The sequence below is a fragment of the Adiantum capillus-veneris genome, chromosome 26 (assembly GCF_014529385.1).
Source record: "Adiantum capillus-veneris isolate H3 chromosome 26, ASM1452938v2, whole genome shotgun sequence".
Taxonomy (NCBI): Eukaryota; Viridiplantae; Streptophyta; class Polypodiopsida; order Polypodiales; family Pteridaceae; genus Adiantum; species Adiantum capillus-veneris.
Window position 1 is genome coordinate 127,593,558 of NC_140956.1, and position 21,443 is coordinate 127,615,000.

The following is a 21,443-nucleotide window of genomic DNA, read 5'->3' on the forward strand; positions in this document are numbered from 1 at the left end:
CGCAGTCAGAGCACTGCAAACAAGTTTAACTCTAGAAGGCAAGGCCTACAAATGGTGGATGTCTCTCAAGGAGAAGAATATCATACCACAGAGTTGGGCAGCTTTTGAAACTATGTTTCGCAAAGAATTCTTGCCTACAAATGAGGCAGATCGGAATTGGACGGCTTGGGACACGTGTTCAATGCACCAATACCCATCATTACTTGAATATATATCTCACTATCGGGATGTTATCCTCAAGTTGGAAGGCTTAGATACCTTTCAACAAGTACGGGAGTTTATACGTGGTCTGACCCCAAAGCTTAAGAAGCACGTCAAGACCGAAGACCCTAAAACACTTGAGGAAGCCATAGTGAAAGCACATATTCACGATGATCCAGATGAAAAGAAATCACATCATAATCACGTGCCTGCTAATACACATGGTAATACACGCACACAGTATGGGCACAATAAAAGGAAATTTATAGTAGCCAATTCAGAAGCATCTATAAAACCCAAGGGGTCCAGAGGTCCTCTCTCTCCTGAGGACTTTGATAAAGCTAAGAAAGAGAAAATTATGTTGTCAATGGTTAGGAAGCGGTCATGGCAAAAAGGATTGTCCCAAGGGGAAATATGTTGCTCATAGCAAGGAGAAAGTTGTGCACACGGTGCAACTGCTGCCTCTTGAGTCTTCCTCACGATTCTCTACAGTGGAAGTAACACACACCGAGGTGGTGCATGAATGTTGTCTCACAGCTTCCATGTGGCAACAGACCTTCGGACCACATGAGTTAGTACGTATGCACGAATCTCTGCAAGGGAACAAGGAGTGCATCTTGGTAGATGATGGTGCTACTCACAATTTTATCAATTACGGATTGGTGAAAAAACTCAAATTACCTCAAACTCCGAGTACCCACCGCTACAAGGTAGCAATGAGGAATGGTTGCATAGCCTAGGACCATCACTGAAGCGTAGCTATGAGCACAACAGCTTGATGTTCGAATCCCATGGCACATATGTGTTGTTGTTAGGAGAGAAGGATGTACCTTCTTCACCATTGATATGTACAGCTGAGCTTATGCAGCTCGTTTCTGATAATGAAATAGATCAAGTTTTGTTGTGTTACTCATTGTCTCATTTTCTCTCTAACATTGAATCTGTTGAACATTCCTCAACGCCGCATGCTTCTCTCTCATCTCTTCCACCAATGGCTACTTCCAAACAAGCAAAAGTTGCTAGTGAGTTACAAAATTTATTAAAGTAATTTCACGATGTTTTTCCTAATGATTTGCCACCAGGATTACTGCCAAAACACTCGATGCAACATAGCATCAATGTGGTTGCAGGCAGTAAACCTGTCAATAAACCGCCCTACCATATGAGTTACTCTGAAGCTGCTGAGGTGGAAAGTCAGCTTGCTGACTACCTTAGCAGAGGGTTTATCCAACCGAGTTCTTCACCATGGGCTTCTCCTATCCTATTAGTGAAGAAAAAAGACAGCAGTATGCGCATGTGCGTAGACTACCGTGGCTTAAATGCGGTTACTGTTAAGAAAAAGTACCCATTGCCACACGTGGATGAGTTGTTTGACAAACTCACTCATGCTCGTATTTTTACGAAAATAGACTTGAGGTCAGGCTATCACCAAGTCGACTGGCTGATATACCCAAAACTGCATTGTGAACAAGGTTTGGACACTACGAGTTTTCTGTTATGCCCTCACAACATTCATGACACTTATGGATAGTGTCTTGAAGCCGTATTTGGGCAAATTTGTCATCGTTTTTCTCGATGACATTCTAGTCTACAGTGCTTCGGAAGAAGAACACTTACAACATCTGAGGCAGGTGTTCGAATCGTTACAAACGAATAAATTATATGCCAAGGAATCTAAGTGTGATTTTTTGAAAAAATAAATTCACTATCTTGGGCATGTTATTTCAGCTAATGGGCTATATATGGATCAAGCCAAAGTGGATACAATCCGGCAATGGCCTTCTCCTAAAAATCTGGAGGAGTTACAGATTTTTTTAGGATTTGCAGGTTTTTATCGAAGGTTCGTTAAGAACTATGCTAATATTGTTGTTCCCATGACGGATCAACTAAAAGGCAAAGGCAAAGCTTTTCAGTGGGGACCCGCTCAACAATGCAGTTTTGATACGCTCAAGGATGCATTAGCTACAACTCCCATACTAGCTATTGTAGATCCTTTGAAACCATTTGTTTTGGAAACAGATGCCAATGACCGTGCTATTGGAGCAGTCCTGTTTACAAGATGGACGGCCAATTGCATTTGAAAGCAAGAAGCTTGATGCATCTCAGCAGAACTACTCTGCTTATGAGCGCGAACTCTATGCAATAGTGTCTACCTTAAAAACATGGTGGCATTATTTGTACGGTGCTCAGTTTGAGATTGTGTTTGACCATGAAAGCATTAAATGGTTTACACAACAAACAGATTTGAAGGGTCGGAAAGCCAGGCAAGCCGAGATTCTTCAGGAATATGACACCAAGCTCCATTATCGTAAAGGACGATACAATGTGGTGGACTGACGCTCTAAGTCGTATGCTGGAGATCAATTCTCTCTTGTTCACAGAACTTCGTAGTGAATTTTTGGATTCTCTAAATGGCAAATATAAGTATGATGAAGCATATTCCAAAGTGTGGAGCCATGTACAAATGAGGGATCCTTCTCACTCCAATGATGGTAGTGTAACGTTAACCTCCACACATAGTTCTCCTCTATCGAGTGATGAACTACAGTGATGGAAGCATGTCACCATCGACAATGGGTATCTACTCCACAAGGGGAGAGTTTGTGTACCGACGGACACAAACATTCAGCACCAAATTCTTTATGAATGTCATGATAGTCCAAGTGCAGGGCACCGGGTATTAAAAAGACTTATGCTCTCGTACGACGACAATTTTACTGGCCAGGTTTACATGGCTTTGTTCAAGCTTATGTCTTGCATTGCCAAAAATGTCAAGTTAAAAAAGCAGAGCATCTGAAAGTAGGAGGACTCTTACATCCTTTGGAGATTCCCAATGGAAAATGGGAAAGTATCTCTATGGACTTTATTGTGGGTTTACCAATCACTGTACGAGTCATGACCTCGTACAGTGGTTTACCAACCACTGTACGAGGTCATGACTCGGTATGGTTGGTCGTAGACCGGTTGACTAAACTAGTAAGTTTATTCCAACCAAATCAACGATTAAGACTCCAGAACTAGACAAGTTATTTGTGGACAATCTATACAAGTTATATGGGTTGCCAAGTAACATTGTCAATGATCGTGATCCTAAGTTTAACAGTCATTTTTGGAGGGCTATGTTCAAACGATTGGGTACACAACTAAACCTCAGTACAGCCGATCATCCAGAAACAGATGGTCAGATTGGACGAGTTAACCAAGTGCTAGAGGATATGCTAAGAGCATACATTAGCAACAAACAGTCAGATTGGAAAGAATATTTACCTATTCTCGAGTTTGCCTACAATAGTGCTAAGCATGTCACCACTGGATTTAGTCCATTCATGTTCATGTATGGTTTTCAACCTAGGTCGCCTGTTACGGTAGGGTTGGCAACCCAAAAGCTCCAACATGTTAAGGATTTTCTCCAAGACCAGATGGATATGTTGAAACTCGTTCGTCAGAATGTCCGACAAGCGCAAGATCGATATAAGAAGTACGCTGATGAGAAACATCGGCAAGTTACCTTTGAGGAAGGGGAGGAAGTATTTTTACGTGTGCCAGAACATTCAGAAAGTCTAAAAACTGGGCCAGCACCTAAATTATCTCCACAAACTTGTGGGCCTTTCAAAATACTCAAGTGAGTAGGTGATCGTGCCTACAAATTATTGCTACCTACACATTCTCGTATTCATGCGGTGTTTCATGTAAGCCGTATACATAAGCGGTTACATGGGGACGACAATGTCATTGACCAGTAGATTTTGGTTGATTTCGTTGAACCTCCTACCTTACCGCATGAACCTGAACGCATTCTCGACTATCATGATTTACGTACACGTCATGATGTACGTCAACAAGCCTTAATCAAGTGGAAAGATCGACCTGAGGAAGGCGCCACTTGAAAACATTAGTGTTCTTAAGAAGAAGTTCCCCACTTTTGTTTTCGAGGATGAAAACTCTTATTTAAGGGGGGAGTAATGTCAGGATAATGGCAAGGCCGGACTAGACAAGGGCAAGGCCAGGCTAGGCAGTGTGGAAAGGGAGTCCAACTAGGGCAAAGGGCTAGGAGCCATGCTATATAGTGGGTGATTGGGAGGTGGACTCCTAGGTTCTAGTTCCCCTTGTCTAACATAGGACATCTAACCAACCCATGTGATAGGTGTGACCTGTATATAGGTCGGATAGACTTTTGGTTTGTAGTTCGTACTCCCAGTTCTCATTTACGAACGCTCCATCTAGGATTGAGGTGATAGGGATGTCCTTTGAGCTAGATGCAATGTTGCTCTCTTTGGGTTGGCCCTTAGCGGTTGCTAAGTCAGGAACACTCGATTGCTCTCCTAGCAAGGATATTGACATAGGGGCTTTCGATTTTAAGTCTCTTCGTTGCCCCGCCTTGCGTAAGATCTCGATTTTTTTTTCCCAAGCCGCAATGATATATCGCTCAACTTCTTGTACTTCGGCAAGGCTTCTACCATCAGGTAATATAAACTCGGAGGGGAATAACTCTGAAGAGTCAGGGGGTGCAATGAATGGAGTATTCACGTCCACATTCTCTAAGAGCATGGGGTCTACGTTGGTCATGAATGGCGAATTTACTTCCCCACCCCCCTCATTTACATCCTTAGCTCCATGTTCGGAGCAAGTGGCTCTACTAAAGGTTTCCTTCAAGCGACTAAGCACGCTCGGCCCGGATCGTGGACCCATGGCATGCATGTCTTGACTTGAGCTATGGGGATTAGGCATTGGGAAACCCTCCATGACGTCGTAGTCAGAGGAAGAGTCACTAGCTGCTATGTTTGGGTGTTGGTTTGTACTACCTTGGGTCCCCGCCGAGGGCCCGGAACCTAAGGTAGGTGGATATTGAGAACTCGTTGTCGTGCTGCTCCGCTTCCATGACAAGAAAATGAGCAAAGGGATGTCAATCAGTTTTATTTGAATCCTACATGATTATTCAGCAGTAATAAGGGCTTGCTAACAAGCCAATTTTAAGTTAAAAGTGTGCAAGATGCAGCTCTAAGGGCAAAAAGATGTCTTGGTAATGCTAAACAGTGAGTATGCTTGTAGTGGTCATAGCTGGGATTTTATTTATCAAAGTTGAAGTACTCAAATTGCTCTACAGGCTTGTCTTTACGGCTCGACAATCGGAGCTACAGATAAGAAGTTATGACAGTTTTAAGTTGAGTCAGTAGAAAATTTGTACCGGATTGGGCAACAGCTGATGAAAGGTCGAAGATGATAGGGATGCATGGGTCCTAAGTGCTCACTTCCACGAGCATGTCGGTCTTTCCAGTTTGTCAATCGGGGTTTCGGATGGCAAGATATGGCCAGTTTAAGTATCACCGGGGGCCGGTTCCGTACTGCCCTGGTCGCCTTGATCAGTCAAGTTCATCTGGTAATGTTTGAGCTTCAAACAGATTCTGGGAAATGGAGCCGTCATAGCAGAATTGGTGGCAACTGAAGGCCCATCTCCACTAACAAGGTATTTTCGAGTTGGCCAGTATACAGGCTTAATGCAGTGCAGTGCCGATATGTACGCCAAATGTGGCCGATACGAAAACATTTTGCCTTGACGGACACTTATACTTGCATCTTGAAAGCTATGGTGGCATTCAATGCACTAGAGTGGGCAACACATTCAAGGTGATATTGCTACTCGGGAATGTTGGAAAATGAAGTCGTGCGAGGCTTTGCTTTGGTCGACATATGAGCTAAATGTGATGCCCATCAAACATTGGCCAAGGGCCACAACCTAGGCCACCCAAAATGGGCTAGGCCGCCCAATATTAAAAGGGGCAAGGCCATCCAAGGGCCACCCACAAGACCCTATCATATCAAATGGGTGTGAAGCCATAAATAAAAAAGCATGGCATGAAGAAAAAGATGGCGCAGACAGCGTGGAGGAAGGATGAAGGAGTCGCGTAGGCCAAATGGGTGCTCAGACGAGCTCGGCAAAGAAACAAAAGTTGGAGATCTCGTCAAGGCGCCCAACTTCCGTGCTGGTCCTACAGGATTTCGTGCAAGTCAAAAATCGGCCTGCCATGTCACCAGGGTGCCATTCCCATTAGTGACATCGCTAATGGGTTGGCTAATTTTAGAAAGGAGGCCCATGCAGCCTATAAAAAAGGGGCCGACTCTCTTTTAACGATCTCTCCTCTTTTCATTGAATCTCTTGCTCTTCGGGGGAAGAAAGCCACAGGCGTTTATGGTCTTTACAAGGTTTAACCTGTCTTAATCCATGTACTAATCGAGACAATCATTACTAAAATACCTTGAACTGCTGCTTCTTCCCGCTATGGCTTTATGAGCTTCGACTTCCAATGGCCTTAGGTGGTCCGATTCAGTTTAAGGCTACTGACTTAATTCGGGGTTTGAACAGGTTCAGGCGGTTTAGATAGCTTAGGCTTCGGATTAGAGAGCTTATGATAATGATGGTTTAATAAGATTGGTGCTTTGGCATAGAGCTCGTGATCATCAAGGCTTTTGATGGTTGAGCGGCTTGGCTTAAGGATATTAGGATTAGGCTCGGCTTAAGAGTTTGAGATTAGGCTCGGATTAAGAGTTTGAGATTGGGCTCAACTTAAGGAGTTTGAGATTGGGCTCAGCTTAAGGAGATTAAGGTTTAGGCTTGGCTAATGAAATTTGAGCTTAATCTTTGCTTGAGAGCTCTGGCTTTTCTTCCCCGAAGAGAGGGCGATCAAAATGAAAAAGAGGAGACACCTTCCCCCAGACGAGAGAGACTCCAAGAGATCCCCCCCCCTTTCCTTTATAGGTTGCATGGGCACTTTGCCTTGCTAAAAAATAGCCTACCAATTAGCGATGTCGCTAATGGGTAGCCACCCTATGACATGGCAGTCGTTTTTCAACTCAAATGAAATCCTGCAGGACCAACACCGAAGTTGGGCGCCTTGACAAGATCTCCAACTTTTGTTTCTTCGTTGAGCTCGTCTCAGCACCCGTTTGGCCTGCGCGACTCCTTCATCCTTCCTCCACGCTGTCTGCGCCATCTTTTTCTTCATGCCATGCTTTTTTATTTATGGCTTCACACCCATTTGATATAATAGGGTCTTGTGGGCGGCCCTTGGACGTCCCTACCCCTTTTAATGTTGGGCGGGAGGCCTCCCTTTGGTTGCCTTTGGGTGGCCATAGGTTGAGGGTAGCTTTAGCTTGTTTAAGTGCACCACATTTGGTATACATATCGCCCAAATCAATGCCTCTCATGACTTCATTTCCCAACATCCCTTCACTTAGCAACATCTCCTTGAATTCTTGTTGCCCTCTCTAGTGCTTTGAATGTCACCATAGCTTTCAAGATGCAAGTATAAGTGTCTGTCAAAGCAGAATTGGCAGCAATTGAAGGCCCGTCAACTAGCAGTGTATTTTCGAGTTGGCTAGTATACATGCTTAATGAAGTGCATTACCCGATATATATGCCAAATGTGGGCCAATACAGAAGCATTTTTTTTATATATCTAATGCCTTTCCTTGACGGACACTTATACTTGCATCTTGAAAGCTATGGTGACATTCAAAGCACTAGAGCGTGCAACAGAATTCAAGGAGATATTGCTAAGTCAAGGGATGTTGGGAAATGAAGTCATGAGAGGCATTGCTTTGGGCGATATGTATACCAAATGTGGTGTCCTTAAACAAGCTAAAGCTACCCTCAACCTATGGCCGCCCAAAGGCAACCAAAGGGAGGCCGCCCACCCAACATTAAAAGGGGTAGGGCCATCCAAGGGCCACCCACAAGACCCTATTATATCAAATGGGTGTGAAGCCATAAATAAAACAGCATGGCATGAAGAAAAAGATGGCGCAGACAGCGTGGAGGAAGGATGAAGGAGTCGCGCACGCCAAATAGGTGCTCAGACGAGCTCAACGAAGAAACAAAAGTTGTAGATCTCGTCAAGGCGCCCAACTTCGGTGCTGGTCCCCGAGGATTTCGTGCAAGTCAAAAAATGGCTGCCACGTCATAGGGTGGCTACCCATTAGTGACATCGCTAATGGGTAGGCTATTTTTAGCAAGGCAAAGTGCCCATGCAACCTATAAAGGAAAGGGGGGGGCCTCTCTTGGAGTCTCTCTCGTCTGGGAGAAGGTGTCTCCTCTTTTTCATTTTGATCGCCCTCTCTCCGGGGAAGAAAAGCCAAAGCTCTCAAGCGACGATTAAGCTCGATTTTCATTAGCCAAGCCTAAACCTTAATCTCCTTAAGCCGAGCCTAATCTCAAACTCCTTAAGCAGAGCTCTCAAGCAACGATTAAGCTCGATTTTCATTAGCCAAGCCTAAACCTTAATCTCCTTAAGCCGAGCCTAACCCTAATATCCTTAAGCCAAGCCACTCAACCATCAAAAGCCTTGATGATCACGAGCTCTAAGCCAAAACACCAATCTTATTAAGCCATCATTATCATAAGCTCTCTAATCCGAAGCCTAAGCTATCTAAACCGCCTGAACCCGTTCAAACCTGGAATTAATCCGATAGCCTTAAACCGAATCGGACCACCTAAGGCCATTGGAAGTCGAAGCTCATAAATCCATAGCGGGAAGAAGCAGAAGGAAAACGAAGCAGTTCAAGGCAGTTCAATAATGATTGTCTCGATTAGCACTTGGATTAAAACAGGTTAAACCTTGTAAAGAGCATAAACGCCTCCATTAACATTTGATTAAGCAGGGATACTATTGTTTTAAGCTCTGTTCCCATTAATTGTGTCTGTTTGCAACTCTTTTCCTCGCACCTCTCACAGCCAGGGGCCCTGTGCCTTCCCAGCTCACCTTTCGAATACAAATCCCCAGACATCGCGTAAGTCGAAATGCTCTCTAGTTGCTCGGTCTCTAGCACACGACCAGAGCTCAGATGCATGTGCCTTTGGCACCCTACAAGCGTCGACAAATAACCTCGAAGGTTAACCGCTACTTTTTTAGGCGTCCGTTTTCACTCATTTTTTGATGTTTTTTAATGATCGGTTTTTGGATTAGTGCGTGTGATAGTTCAAAACGAGCGTATTGCTCAGGAGGTCGTGATGTGCTTAACATCATAGTGTTTGGTTACCCGAAGCTCCATTGGTCCTCAAAAAGGTCGAATCTTACGTAGGCATGAGGCTAACATAAGTAATTTTAAAGGGTGACTAAGACCTAAGCCTGAGTGTGGGTTTGGGCTTGGGCTTGGGTCCGGGGAATTTTCTCGACCTTGGTCCTACCTTTAAAATGTTAATTTTTTTTTATTTTTTATTTTTTTAGAGATAAGGTCGCCGCGATCGCGTTGGGCGCGTGAGCACACACACACACCTAATCCACCTACTTACAACTAATAGAGCTAGTGTTATACACTAACACACTACTACAACAACTCATTAGCTAATAGAACTACTTATGGTACTTTACATATAACTAACATTATGGATCTACTACCTTAATTCTAACACCTTATCACATAGAAAACACTTTATGAACATAAAAAACAAAGTACTTTTCAATACCTTATTAACAAAACAATACACAGCATAACAAACTCCTTCTCAACAAACACACCTTCCTTCTCTACATTTCCTACATTTCAAAATGCACCACAAAGCAGCATAGAATGCTACTCAAACTTAATGTAAGGCATTTCCCTGGCAAGGGTGCCAAAAATGTGCGCGTCTGTCGCACGTGTCAATGCAAGAGACTTGCCGTACACTGTGTGCGAGCCACAAATGGCTGCAAGCACACAACCAGACTAATCTAGCAAGATCAAGAGATAAAGGGTGTGTCACTCATCGGCCTATGCTCACCTTTGTGGAGGATTCCTCGCCGCGAAGAAGAAGGAGCTACCGTCGTGCCGCGGTCAACCGCCTCACCGTCGCTATGCCGTCGTCGCAATGCTCGATCGCACACACTCCCTGTCTCTCTCTCTCTCTTTCACGCACACACACACACACACACACACACACAAGGAGATGAAGAAGAAGAAGATGGAGATGGAGCAAGAGCACTCTTCAATTGCACAAATGAAAGAATGCATGATTTTTAGGTTTAGGTGACTTTTATATGAGCTCACCCCATTCACACTTGGGCGCCCATACTTAGCCAACTAACCCTTGAATGTTCCTGTTAGAGTGCGCCTCTCATCGACGATCACTCTTACCCTTTTTCTATTGGACCGACAAGCCCGGCCCATGACTACTAGAAGTGGACGCCAGTGGTTAACATCGCTCCAAACCTCTACTCGTGTCGTGAAAGCTAACCAACAAATCCAAGCACTTGTTTTTAAGCGCCTCTTGTCGGTTGGGGTTAACTTTCAAGTGGTCGAGCTTTGTGTTTGCCATCTTTGTTAATGACTCCTCGACCTTTGGAGTAGACTGCGTGCCACTGTTGGTGGATGTGCCTTGACTTTTGATTTAAGAGGCTTTGGAGTCTTCTTCCCCTCATACCTCACTCATGTTAGTATTTTACTGGGTAGTAGAGGGTACATGGCTAACACAGTTCACATGAGACTCTATCATGGTAGTACTCATCTACCACATCATACAATTTACATGTGTGTTCCTATCATTGTTGGATGTAGTATTGTGTGCTTTATCCAGTCTATATTGGTAGAGTATAGAGCCTCACTTTTTGCGGCATGCCTAGATGCCTTTATCAAAGCCATGGTGTGTGGATCCCATAGATTGATCCCTGATTTTGAGGATTGTTGAATTCCTCATGCATACCCTCCTCACATGGATAAGCTGGTTGACCCATAAGTCCGTCCATTGATCCTTAGATTTTTGTATGCTATCCTCGTCATCTTCAAGTTACAAAATTCCCTTCTTCTTGGACATCCTCGCCTTTTTGGATGGAGCCATCAGTGCAATCTCTTCCATCTCCTCGCCACCCAAGTGTAAATCTTTCTTCGTGGATGGTTTTTTTCACGCTTTAGTAGATTTATGAGAAGAGGGGTTTGGGCTTGGGCCACTCTACATGTGGAGGCTTATGGCACGAGCTGGAGCACATGGTAGTTTTTTTTTTTTTGGGGGGGGGGAGCTTGAATAAGAAAGGAGAGGAAGGTGATGGAGACGTTTGCATGGCCGTGAAGCCATGCGGGGGCATCATGAAGGGGGTGTGGTGTGAAGAAGTAGTAAGAGGGTTGGGAGAATACATTTGGGGATGCATTGTCATCCCCTTATGACTTTCCGAATGTTGAGATGGGTCCATGATTCCTTCATACACAAACAGTTCAAAAGAATAGCTAGTTTTGGTATATATGTATATATATTTATATATCTATACAGCAACGATGATGGTTGCCTTCAATGTGTTTTCGCTAAAAGTTGATGCAATATGTAATTTTTATCGTCGTAGGCATTGTAATAAATTCAAAAACAAAGGCGCAACATTCCATTGCTTTGCACAAATGGAAAATCACCTTTTTGCTCTTGTCACTGTCGATCAAAGAAGGGAGCCCATCCAACAATGCACAAAGTGCATCAAAAAGCTCAAAAGGGGGTTGGGCTTACAGTTTGTGAATTGAACGTTCATAACAAAAGAATGTTGACAAAAGGGAGCATTCGAGAAAACTTTTGATGAGGCTAAAAATTGGAAGGTGGAGAGTGGGCTCATCCCATGTGGACAGAGGCACAAAGAAAACGCTAGATGTGTTTTTTTTTAATTTTGGGGGGAGGGGGGGGGGGGGGGGGAGATTTGAACCCTGGGGGCCTATCCAACCCCTCCCCATGCACACATGGTGATCATGATGGGAAACAAATGCATCCTAAGTAAACTTAGAGAGGGGCAGAAGTAAACTAAGACAAAAAAGATTAACCCGGACACACCCATGTAAAATTGGACGACCGAGCCTACCTCGCATCGCGTGCGCTTAGTTCTTCGTCGTAGATCCCATGATGAGGTCCTCATTAGAGACCTCGTGGAATTTAGTGGGGTGGGAGGTGGGCTTAGGACTAAAGAACATGGGGTCTTGAATAAAGACCCCGTCATGGGATCCACGGAGGAGAACTCCAGGCACAAAAGCAAAGATGCGTGACGCCGCCGGATTTGAAAAAAGCAAACTAGGATAAATTTTGTAAACTCTGACATCGAGAGAGTAAACTTAGACACGCATAAGTAAACGTAAACTTAGAAACGCTCGATGTTCTGCCGTGCATTGGCATGCTAGGCCCCTAACTAGTTTGCCTTGATTGCTTCACTATGTATATGGTAAGAAGTAAAAAAGTGATAGCGGTGTGGATTTTACTGCATGGCACAACTTTCGATGAAGGCTCAACAACATCTTTCCTCGAAGCTTTCGCCAAAAGCTCTATGACCTTGCATCACAAATGAGAGTTTACATGAAAAGATTATGGATGCAAACATTTTCATACTATAATAAAAACAAAACGAGATGCATTATGTGCATTTGAGATGCTTGTGCCCAAAAAAAAAAACCATACGTATGTATGGTGTGGAGTTGGCACCGTTCTCCACATTTATAAAGATACCGTAAGGAACGTGCCCTTCCCCCGCCACTTGTATCCCTTCCAATGTTGAAGGGGGACTTATGCTTCTCCTCCAGTGTTGGACTTTTTATTGTAAAAATATCATAATTGTACAAGGAAGAACTTATTACCGATGTTTTATAAACACATGTATCATTCCACGTTGCCATGTCATGGTGTATTGTCCGTGTGTCCCTTTGTTCGGCATAACAAGTCCTTGTCACCTTCATCTGAAATCTTGCAATAAAAATAATATAAATTTATTGCTTTATTGTATACATGATGTAATCTAAGAACTTTTGAGATCACATAGAGGAAATCAAAACACGAAATATAAGTGCACCTTTGCTATTGGTTGGCTGCATGAAGCACATTGTTGGATGGATTGGCTGCCGGACATCCCTTGCATTGTTGCATCACCTTCCCACCATTATGTGTTGGTCATCATCATCCCTTCTGCGATTTTTGCCAACATGTCGATTGTCACATTCACTTTTTCTATCATGCATACCATTACCTACATTAGTTTTGATGTCCGTGGTCTTAGAGTAGGTTGAAATCTTCCGGATGGTCCGTCCGTAAGCTCACACACATACACGTACACATACACATACACAAACTCGTAGTCTTTGGGGCTCCCCATCTGGCATACATATTGATCAAAGCACGGCCAAGCACAACATCTTTCCGGAAGAGCCCCAAGCCCTCGATTCACATCTGCTGAGAACAACCTAGAGGTTCCGCAATCAGGAGAGAGGTCATCGTTTTGCATCTACCGAAAACTGCCCCTATGGGGCAAATATTGCAATCGGTGCATTCTAGCTCCGGACGGGAAGCTTTTCGAGAAGTTCTGGTGCTCTCTAAACTACACCACATTTAGCAAACATGTCAATCAAGGCATTGCCTGCAAGCACGCCATCTTTTTCAACAACCCCTGACTAACAATATCAGCATGATTTTTTATGCCCCTACCAACATCTTGCATAGAGCCACATGCTTTCAAGATGCACGTGTATGTGATTGCATCAGGAGAGAGGCCGTCAATTTGCATCAGCTAAAAACAACCTAAAGATTTCTACCCTGCTCCTCTTGTGCATAACCCACAATCAATACACTCCAAGAGACGATGTTCCGGACAGGAAGCTCCTCAAGCACTTTCTGTGCTTTCTAAAGTGCACCACGTTTGGTGCACATATCAACCAAACCAAGCATGACATTTTTTGCAACAACCCTCGGACTAACAATATCAGAAGTGAATTTTTAAAGTGCACCACATTTAGCAAACATGTCAACCAAGGCATTCCCAAGCATGACATCTTTTTCAACATTCCCTGACTAACAATATCAATGTGAATTTTTATGCACATATCAGCATCTTGTGTAGAGCCACATGCCTTCAAGATGCACACGTATGTGAGTGCATCAGGAGAGAGGCCATCGCTTTGCATCCGCTAAAAATAGCCTAGAGATTTTTGGTCTTGCTCATGTTGTGCATATCTCGTAATCAATGCACTCCACGAGATGACATTCCAGACATAAATGTCGTCAAGCACTTTCTGTGCTCCCTAAAGTACACCAGATTTGGCCTACATATCGACCAAGGCATTGCAAAGCACGATAACTTTTTGCAACAACTTGAGACTAACCATATCAGAGTGAAATTTGAAGTCCATATCGGCATCCTGCATAGAGCCACATGCCTTCAAGATGCACGCGTAGGTGATTTCATCTGGACAAAGGCCCTCACTTTGCATCCGCTAAAAAATAGCCTAGAGCTTTCTGGCCCTGCTTTTGTTGTGCGTATCCTGCAATCAGTGCTTGGCATACATATCAACCAAGGTAGTGCAAAGTACGACATCTTTTTTCAATAGCCTTTAACTAACAATACAATTGTGAATTTTTGTGCCCACATCAGCATCTTATGTAGAGCCACATGCTTTCAAGATACATACGTAGGTGGTTGCATTTGGAGATAGGCCCTCGCTTCGCATCTGCTGAAAACAAATTGGAGCTTCTTGGCCCTACCCTGTGTGGAAAATCTTTCAATCAGTGCATCGAAGAGTCCATACTCCGGACAAAAAGCTCCTCAAGCACTTTCTATGCTCTCTTAAGAGCACCACATTTAGCAAACATGTCAACCAAGGCATTGTCAAGCACGATACCTTTTTTCAACAGCCCCTAACCAACCATATGAGCAATAATTTTTATGCCCATATCAGTAACTTGCATAGAGCCACATGCCTTCAAGATGCATACGTATATGATTGCACTTGGAGATAAGTCCTCGCTTTGCATCGGCCGCTCGAATCAACCTAGAGTTCTTTTGGCCCTGCTTTTGTTGTGCATATCCTGCAATCACAATGCACTCCAAGAGACGACATTCTGGACAGAAGGTCCTCAAGAGCTTTTTGTGCTTTACAAAGTGCACCACATTCGGCATACATATCGACCAAGCATTGCCAAGCACAACAATCTTTTGCAACAACCCCTCGCTAACAATATCAGAGTAAATTTTTAAGCCCATATCAACATCTTGTGTAGAGTCGCATGCCTTCAAGATGCATGCATAGGTGATTGCATATGGATGGAGGGCTCGCCTCACATTCACATCTTGTGTAGAGCCACATTAATTCAGACGTAGGTGATTGCATTTGGAGAGAGGCCTCGCTTCGCATCTGCTGAAAACAGATTGGTACATCTCCCGTACATCTCTTTTCAGTAGCCTTATACTAACAATATCATTGTGAATTTTTTTATATATCAGCATCTTGCGTGGAGCCACAATGCACATGCCTTTAAGATGCACGTGTAGGTGATTACGTCTGGAGATAGGCCCTTGCTACCCACCAGCTGAAAACAACCCACAGCTTCCTAGCCATGTTTGGGCATATCTTGCAATCAGTGCATTCCACAAGATGACATCCCACACAGTAACCTTGTCATGCTTTTGTTGTGCATATCTCGTAATCATTACACTCCATGAGATGACATTCTAGACACGAATGTCCTCGAGCACTTTCTGTGCTCCCTAAAGTACACCAGATGTGGCGTACATATCGGCCAAGGAATTGCAAAGAATGACATTTTTTTGCAACAACCCGAGACTAACATATAGAGTGAATTTTGAAGCCCATATCGGCATCTTGCATAGAGCCACATGCCTTCAAGATGCACGCATAGGTGATTTCATCTGGACAAAGGCCCTCACTTTGCATCCACTGAAAACAACATAGAAGCCCTTTTCGGCATCCTGCATAGAGCCACATGCCTTCAAGATGCACGCATAGGTGATTTCATCTGGACATAGGTGAATTTTGAAGCCCATATCGGCATCCTGCATAGAGCCACATGCCTTCAAGATGCACGCATAGGTGATTTCATCTGGACAAAGGCCCTCACTTTGCATCCACTGAAAACAACATAGAGCTTTCTAGCCTTGCTCTTGTTGTGCGTATCCCACAATCAATGCTTGGCATACATATCGACCAAAGCAGTGCAAAGTACATCTTCTTTTTCCACAACTAACAATACAATTGTGATTTTTTGTGCCCACATTAGCAGCTTGCGTAGAGCCACATGCTTTCAAGATGCATACGTTAGTGATTGCATTTGGAGAGAGGTCCTCGCTTCGCATCTGCTGAAAATAGGCTGGAGCTTTTTGACCCTAACCCTGTGTGGCAAATCCTTCAATCAGTGCATTCGAAGATTCCACACTCTGAATAGAAAGCTCCTTGAGCACTTTTTGTGCTCTCTTAATTTAAGGGTACCACATTTAGCAAACATGTCAACCAAGGCATTGTCAAGCACGATACCCTTTTTCAACAGCCCCTAAGGAACAATATCAGCAATAATTTTGATGCCCATATCAGTATCTTGCATAGAGTCACATGCCTTCAAGATGCGGAGAGAAGTCCTCGCTTTGCATCCGCCACTGAAATCGTTCTCTAGACATTAGACAGCAACCCCTGACTAATAAGATCAGAATGCATTTTTAAGCTCATATCGGCATCTTGCATAGAGTCACATGCCTTCAAGATGCATGCTTAGGTGATTGCATCAGGACAGATGCCCTCACCTTGCATTTTCTGAAATCAGCACAGAGCTTCTTGCCCAGCGTAGCCTGAAATCACCGCAGAGCTTCCTGCTCGCAGAAAGCTCTCACAGGTCGTGTTTGACGATTTCTGTCTTTTAGTTTAGCGTTTCATTTTACTGCTTTTTTATTCTACACTCAGACATTGGATTACCTCCACAAAGACTCAATTCTCTAGACATTAGACAGCAACCCCTGACTAATAAGATCAGAATGCATTTTTAAGCTCATATCGGCATCTTGCATAGAGTCACATGCCTTCAAGATGCATGCTTAGGTGATTGCATCAGGACAGATGCCCTCACCTTGCATTTTCTGAAATCAGCACAGAGCTTCTTGCCCAGCGTAGCCTGAAATCACCGCAGAGCTTCCTGCTCGCAGAAAGCTCTCACAGGTCGTGTTTGACGATTTCTGTCTTTTAGTTTAGCGTTTCATTTTACTGCTTTTTTATTCTACACTCAGACATTGGATTACCTCCACAAAGACTCAATTCTCTAGACATTAGACAACAACCCCTGACTAATAAGATTAGAATGCATTTTTAAGCTCATATAGGCATCTTGCATAGAGTCGCGTAGCCTGAAATCAATGCATAGCTTCTTGCCTGCCGAAAGCTCTCACAAGTCGTGTTTGACGATTTCTCTTTTTAGTTTAGTCTTTCATTTTACTGCTTTTTATTCTACACTCAGACATTGGATTATCTCCACAAAGATTGTATTAGTTTGGTCTTAAAGGTCGTTTTGGCCTTTTCAAGGCATTATATATATGATTAACTTGTCAGCAGAGCTTCTACCCAGCACATGCTGAAATCAACGCAAAGCTTCCTGCCAGCGTTGCCTCTAATCAGCGCAGAGCTTTTTGCACGCCCCCAAAGGTAGTTTTGAGGCATTATATATATGATTAACTTGTCAACAGAGCTTCTACCCAACACATGCTGAATCAACGCAAAGCTTCCTGCCAACGTAGCCTCAAATCAGTGCAGAGCTTCCTGCCTGCCCCCTCCCCCCCCTCTCTCTCTCTCTCTCTCTCTCTCTCTCTCCCTCTCCCCCCGGCCTGCAAAGAGCCCAAGATTAAAAGAGGGAAGATGAAGGCAAAACAAGAAGGTAACAAAGTAAAAAAATCAAAATTACCTGTGCAAGCGCTCTCTGTCTCTGCTGCAATAGATGCGCTCTCTCTCTCTCTCCTTCTCTCACAAACACAGACACACAATGTCTGTGCAGTCGACTTCTGACGACTTCAAGCCCCTACTTTTTTCAAGTACCCGCTTTATTTTCGAAAAGATAGCTTCATAGCTTCCATACCTTTTTCAACTTCTCTGTCCAATGAAAACCAACCAGCTGGACTGCCTCTCCTTTCAGGTTTTGCTCTTAGATAATCAAGGTAATGAATGCCTATCAGCCCCGCACGAGTCTTTTCACAGCCGCCAGGTCGTCTGAACCCGGCCGTGGAAAGAAGAGATCAGCGCCAACGATTTCATTCTCCTTTAACTTTAAGTTGTTGTGGGGCTCATAAGTATTGCCCCTTGATTGTCTGCTGACTCTGCTCTACGTGCTGCGAGGGTGGGCATGGGAGAGGCACCTGCTTTGATGAACAGCTTCTCTCACGAGAGGATGAAAGCTCTAGCGCATGGCTCTTCTTTGTCGGTAGCCTCCGCCACGTCTTCTTCTTCTGCACGCAGCGTTTCCATCAACCATGAAGGCGCACCCCTGAAGAAGAGTGTTTCCCTCTTTTACTGCGCTGAAACTGAAGACCTTGCCCGTAGTGTGGCTGCTCAATCTGACACTATCGAGCTCAGGACTATTAATTGGAGGTGTGTGCTCCGCGTTTCTTTTGAATCATGGTTTCTGTCTTTCAAACCTCTGCATTCTGCTTGCTAAAAGTCTCCTTGCAATGTAAATACGAGGAACATTTTACATACATCACAACTTTACTGAAAAGAGAAATGTTGCAACTATGGACTACTGTAGATGACCCTGGCCGGCTGATGAGAAGGCACTTTGTCCTGTGCTCATGAAGTTTTACCAAACTGGTGTTTTGTTTCTGCAAGAAAAGCATCAAAAACACCGGTATGCAACTACCCATGCATGCATGGGTGCACACACACGTGTGTGTTTGTGCAAACGTGCAAAGCTTGGGTAGAGATCTCTCCGAAAGGTTGTTTTTCGAGAACTGAGTTGTGTTCCGAGTGTCTAGACTTCAAAAGTAACATTTTTCATGTTTTGATTGCCGAATGTTTGTTTGCAGGAGTCTCTAGGGAGGCAGAGGAAGGCCCTAGGGTTTCATACCCTGAGTTTGGGAGTAGATCCACGGATCTAAGAGTGGTAGACTCTTAAGTTGGGATCAAGGAGTTGAGATTCCCAAGGAAGGATTTTGTGTCTAGGAAAGTAGAGTGTGCTAGAGTTACACCACTGTTGCTTCGCCATTTTGTACGGCTAGCAATTGTCCTGGGTTGGCCATCCATCGCACATCATGTAGATTGCATACACTTTTAGCACGTGTCTGGCCGGTCATTTTTTGAGTCTGGCTGGCTACACACATTTTTAGCCATTTTTGGGCTTATATGTTTTTTGCATCAGTTACACATTTTGCCCTACCTCAACCTACATTTTATAAATAGAATGGTTAGGGTCTTGTAGTCAGACTTGCGATCATATCGATCTACCTCTTGGACTACTCTTTGAGCACGCGACATGTCGACTCCGAAGCAGAAGGGACAACAACAACAATCCCAAAAGGAGGCCAGCGCGTCTTCTGCGACTATGGCCACTTCCATTGCTGGGACTACGTCGGCATCTGCCAACGCAACATCCAACAATTATGTCCTCACCCAGTTTGCTGAGGGGAGGAAGTTGGATTTACACAACTATTCTGTGTGGAGGACACGAGTCCGCACAATCATTGCCTACCATTGACTCTGGGAATGGTTGAATGATTTGACGCATTTGGCTACCAAGCCTTCCCTTCCCATTGCCACTCAAGACCAAATTGAGTGGGTGGATCGAGTCTGCACCTTTCTTATGATGAACCTCTCGAACTGCATCACGAAGGAAGTTTCCAAAGAAGAGCATGCACATCCATTGTGGAGACGAATCTTGACCGGTTTGTAGAGACCTCGTTTGCCAGACAGATCACACTTGAGTGGGAGTTGTACAATGTTCAGTTCAAGGATTTCAACTCATTTGATGGATTGACCCGCCGCATGCAAGAACTTCGGGACGACCTTGTCTCTGTCGGAGGCGACATCACCTCGGAACGCATGGTTGGCCTCTTACTATTCAAGCTTCCCCCATGCTTTGATCCCTACTTTTAGAGTTTGCTGACATCTGGACGTACCTCTTTTCCCACCTGGGACGAGATTCTTTCTTCTCTTAGAAAGATCGAGGGGCACTCCGCATTGTGAGCCGGATGTGTTGTTAATGTAGCGGGAGCTTTGATAGCTCAAGGAGGCAACAAGAAGGTAAAGGTAAGAAGACGAAGAAGAACAAGGACATCGAATGTTACCACTGCCACAAGAAAGGGTGTCATGTGACACATCCCAACCCTATGTGTCCGTGGACAAGCTACACCACAGCAGGGTTCAGTCAGTCCAGTCAGTTTAGATTTAGCAGTGATCTGGCACTTTTGTGAGTCTATTCGTAGACCGTGCATGCCCAGTCACTTAGCATAGATGCATATTCTTTGGTTGCACACAGCATGATCATCAGTATTCCCTTCAGAATCCATCAGATTCAATCAGGGGAATTTTCCAGTACATTTAGCTCATTTTCCCTATTTTTGGTTATTTTCACTTATTATTTTTAAATGACTTTCCGACAAAAGTAGGTAGGGTAATTTCGCTAAGTTAATATATAAGCAAACCCAAGTTAACACTTTCTGGAGAAGAGGCAGCAGGAGCTTCCCGCTCAACATGCAACTTCTTAGCAGTACCCCCTAGCACCTCCTGGCGTTTTTGGATTTCCCAGTCTCGCCTACCCTCAGATCTGGCACTCCCTTCCATTGCAGGATCGCCACCATTACCAGCACCACCTAGCCATTGTAGATTCTCTCCCACCGCACGCAACCCCCATTGCTAGCGTTTTTCCAAATCAGCCCCATCAGCGTTTTTGAATTCTGTCCGAGATCAGCATTAGCGTTTTTGCTAGCTCAGCCTTACATCAGCGTTTTTGAGTTTCAGCCCTAATTTGCAGCAGATACACAGCGTTTTCAGCCTATGGTACAGCAGCAGATCAGCCCCAAGTTGGTTGCAGAAGTTCCCCCAATTTCAGCCATAAAAACGCAGCCAAAACAGTCAATTTCAATCACCGAAACAGTCCCGAATTTCAACGATTAGAAGATCACAGATTTTAGCCCTAAGTCGTCGTCATCATTAGTGTCGTTGTCATCGGCATAGTTCAAGTTGCATCAGTCCATGCATCATCATTGTACACCTTAGTGCAATCAAAGTTAGACCACTCTCGCCGACGAGAGTGGGACCTTCGGAGAAGGGTTTTACAACCTCTCGGGTGTCGTATCTCTTCTCTCTCCTTCTCTCAGTCTCATTCACTTGCACGCACAATATCCACTCACTTTGTTCGTGATCATAGCACCCTCCATAAAGGCGGAAGGCTCTCTCCTTCCCTAAGAGCTAAAAGGAACCTTGAGCAATAAAGATCACTAATCTTGAGAAAATACAACATTCATTCCGCTGCACTTTACATTGGTATCAGAGCTTTAAAAGTG

The 21,443-nt window shown here is 44.2% G+C and overlaps 1 protein-coding gene across 2 annotated transcripts in view; it reads left to right on the top strand.

Annotated features, from left to right (window-relative positions):
• The first annotated feature begins 18,144 nt into the window (after window positions 1–18,144).
• The window catches only part of LOC147424180 (Phosphoribosyltransferase family protein), a 75,770-nt gene continuing 72,471 nt past the window's right edge, over window positions 18,145–21,443 (top strand). The window contains exon 1 of one of the 2 annotated variants that reach the window (XM_086501803.1): window positions 18,145–18,534. In XM_086501803.1, coding sequence (XP_086357929.1) covers window positions 18,290–18,534 — 245 coding nt within the window. In that variant the 5' untranslated portion in view covers window positions 18,145–18,289. The remainder of the gene's footprint in view (window positions 18,535–21,443) is intronic. The other variant, XM_086501804.1, reaches the window with a different exon arrangement.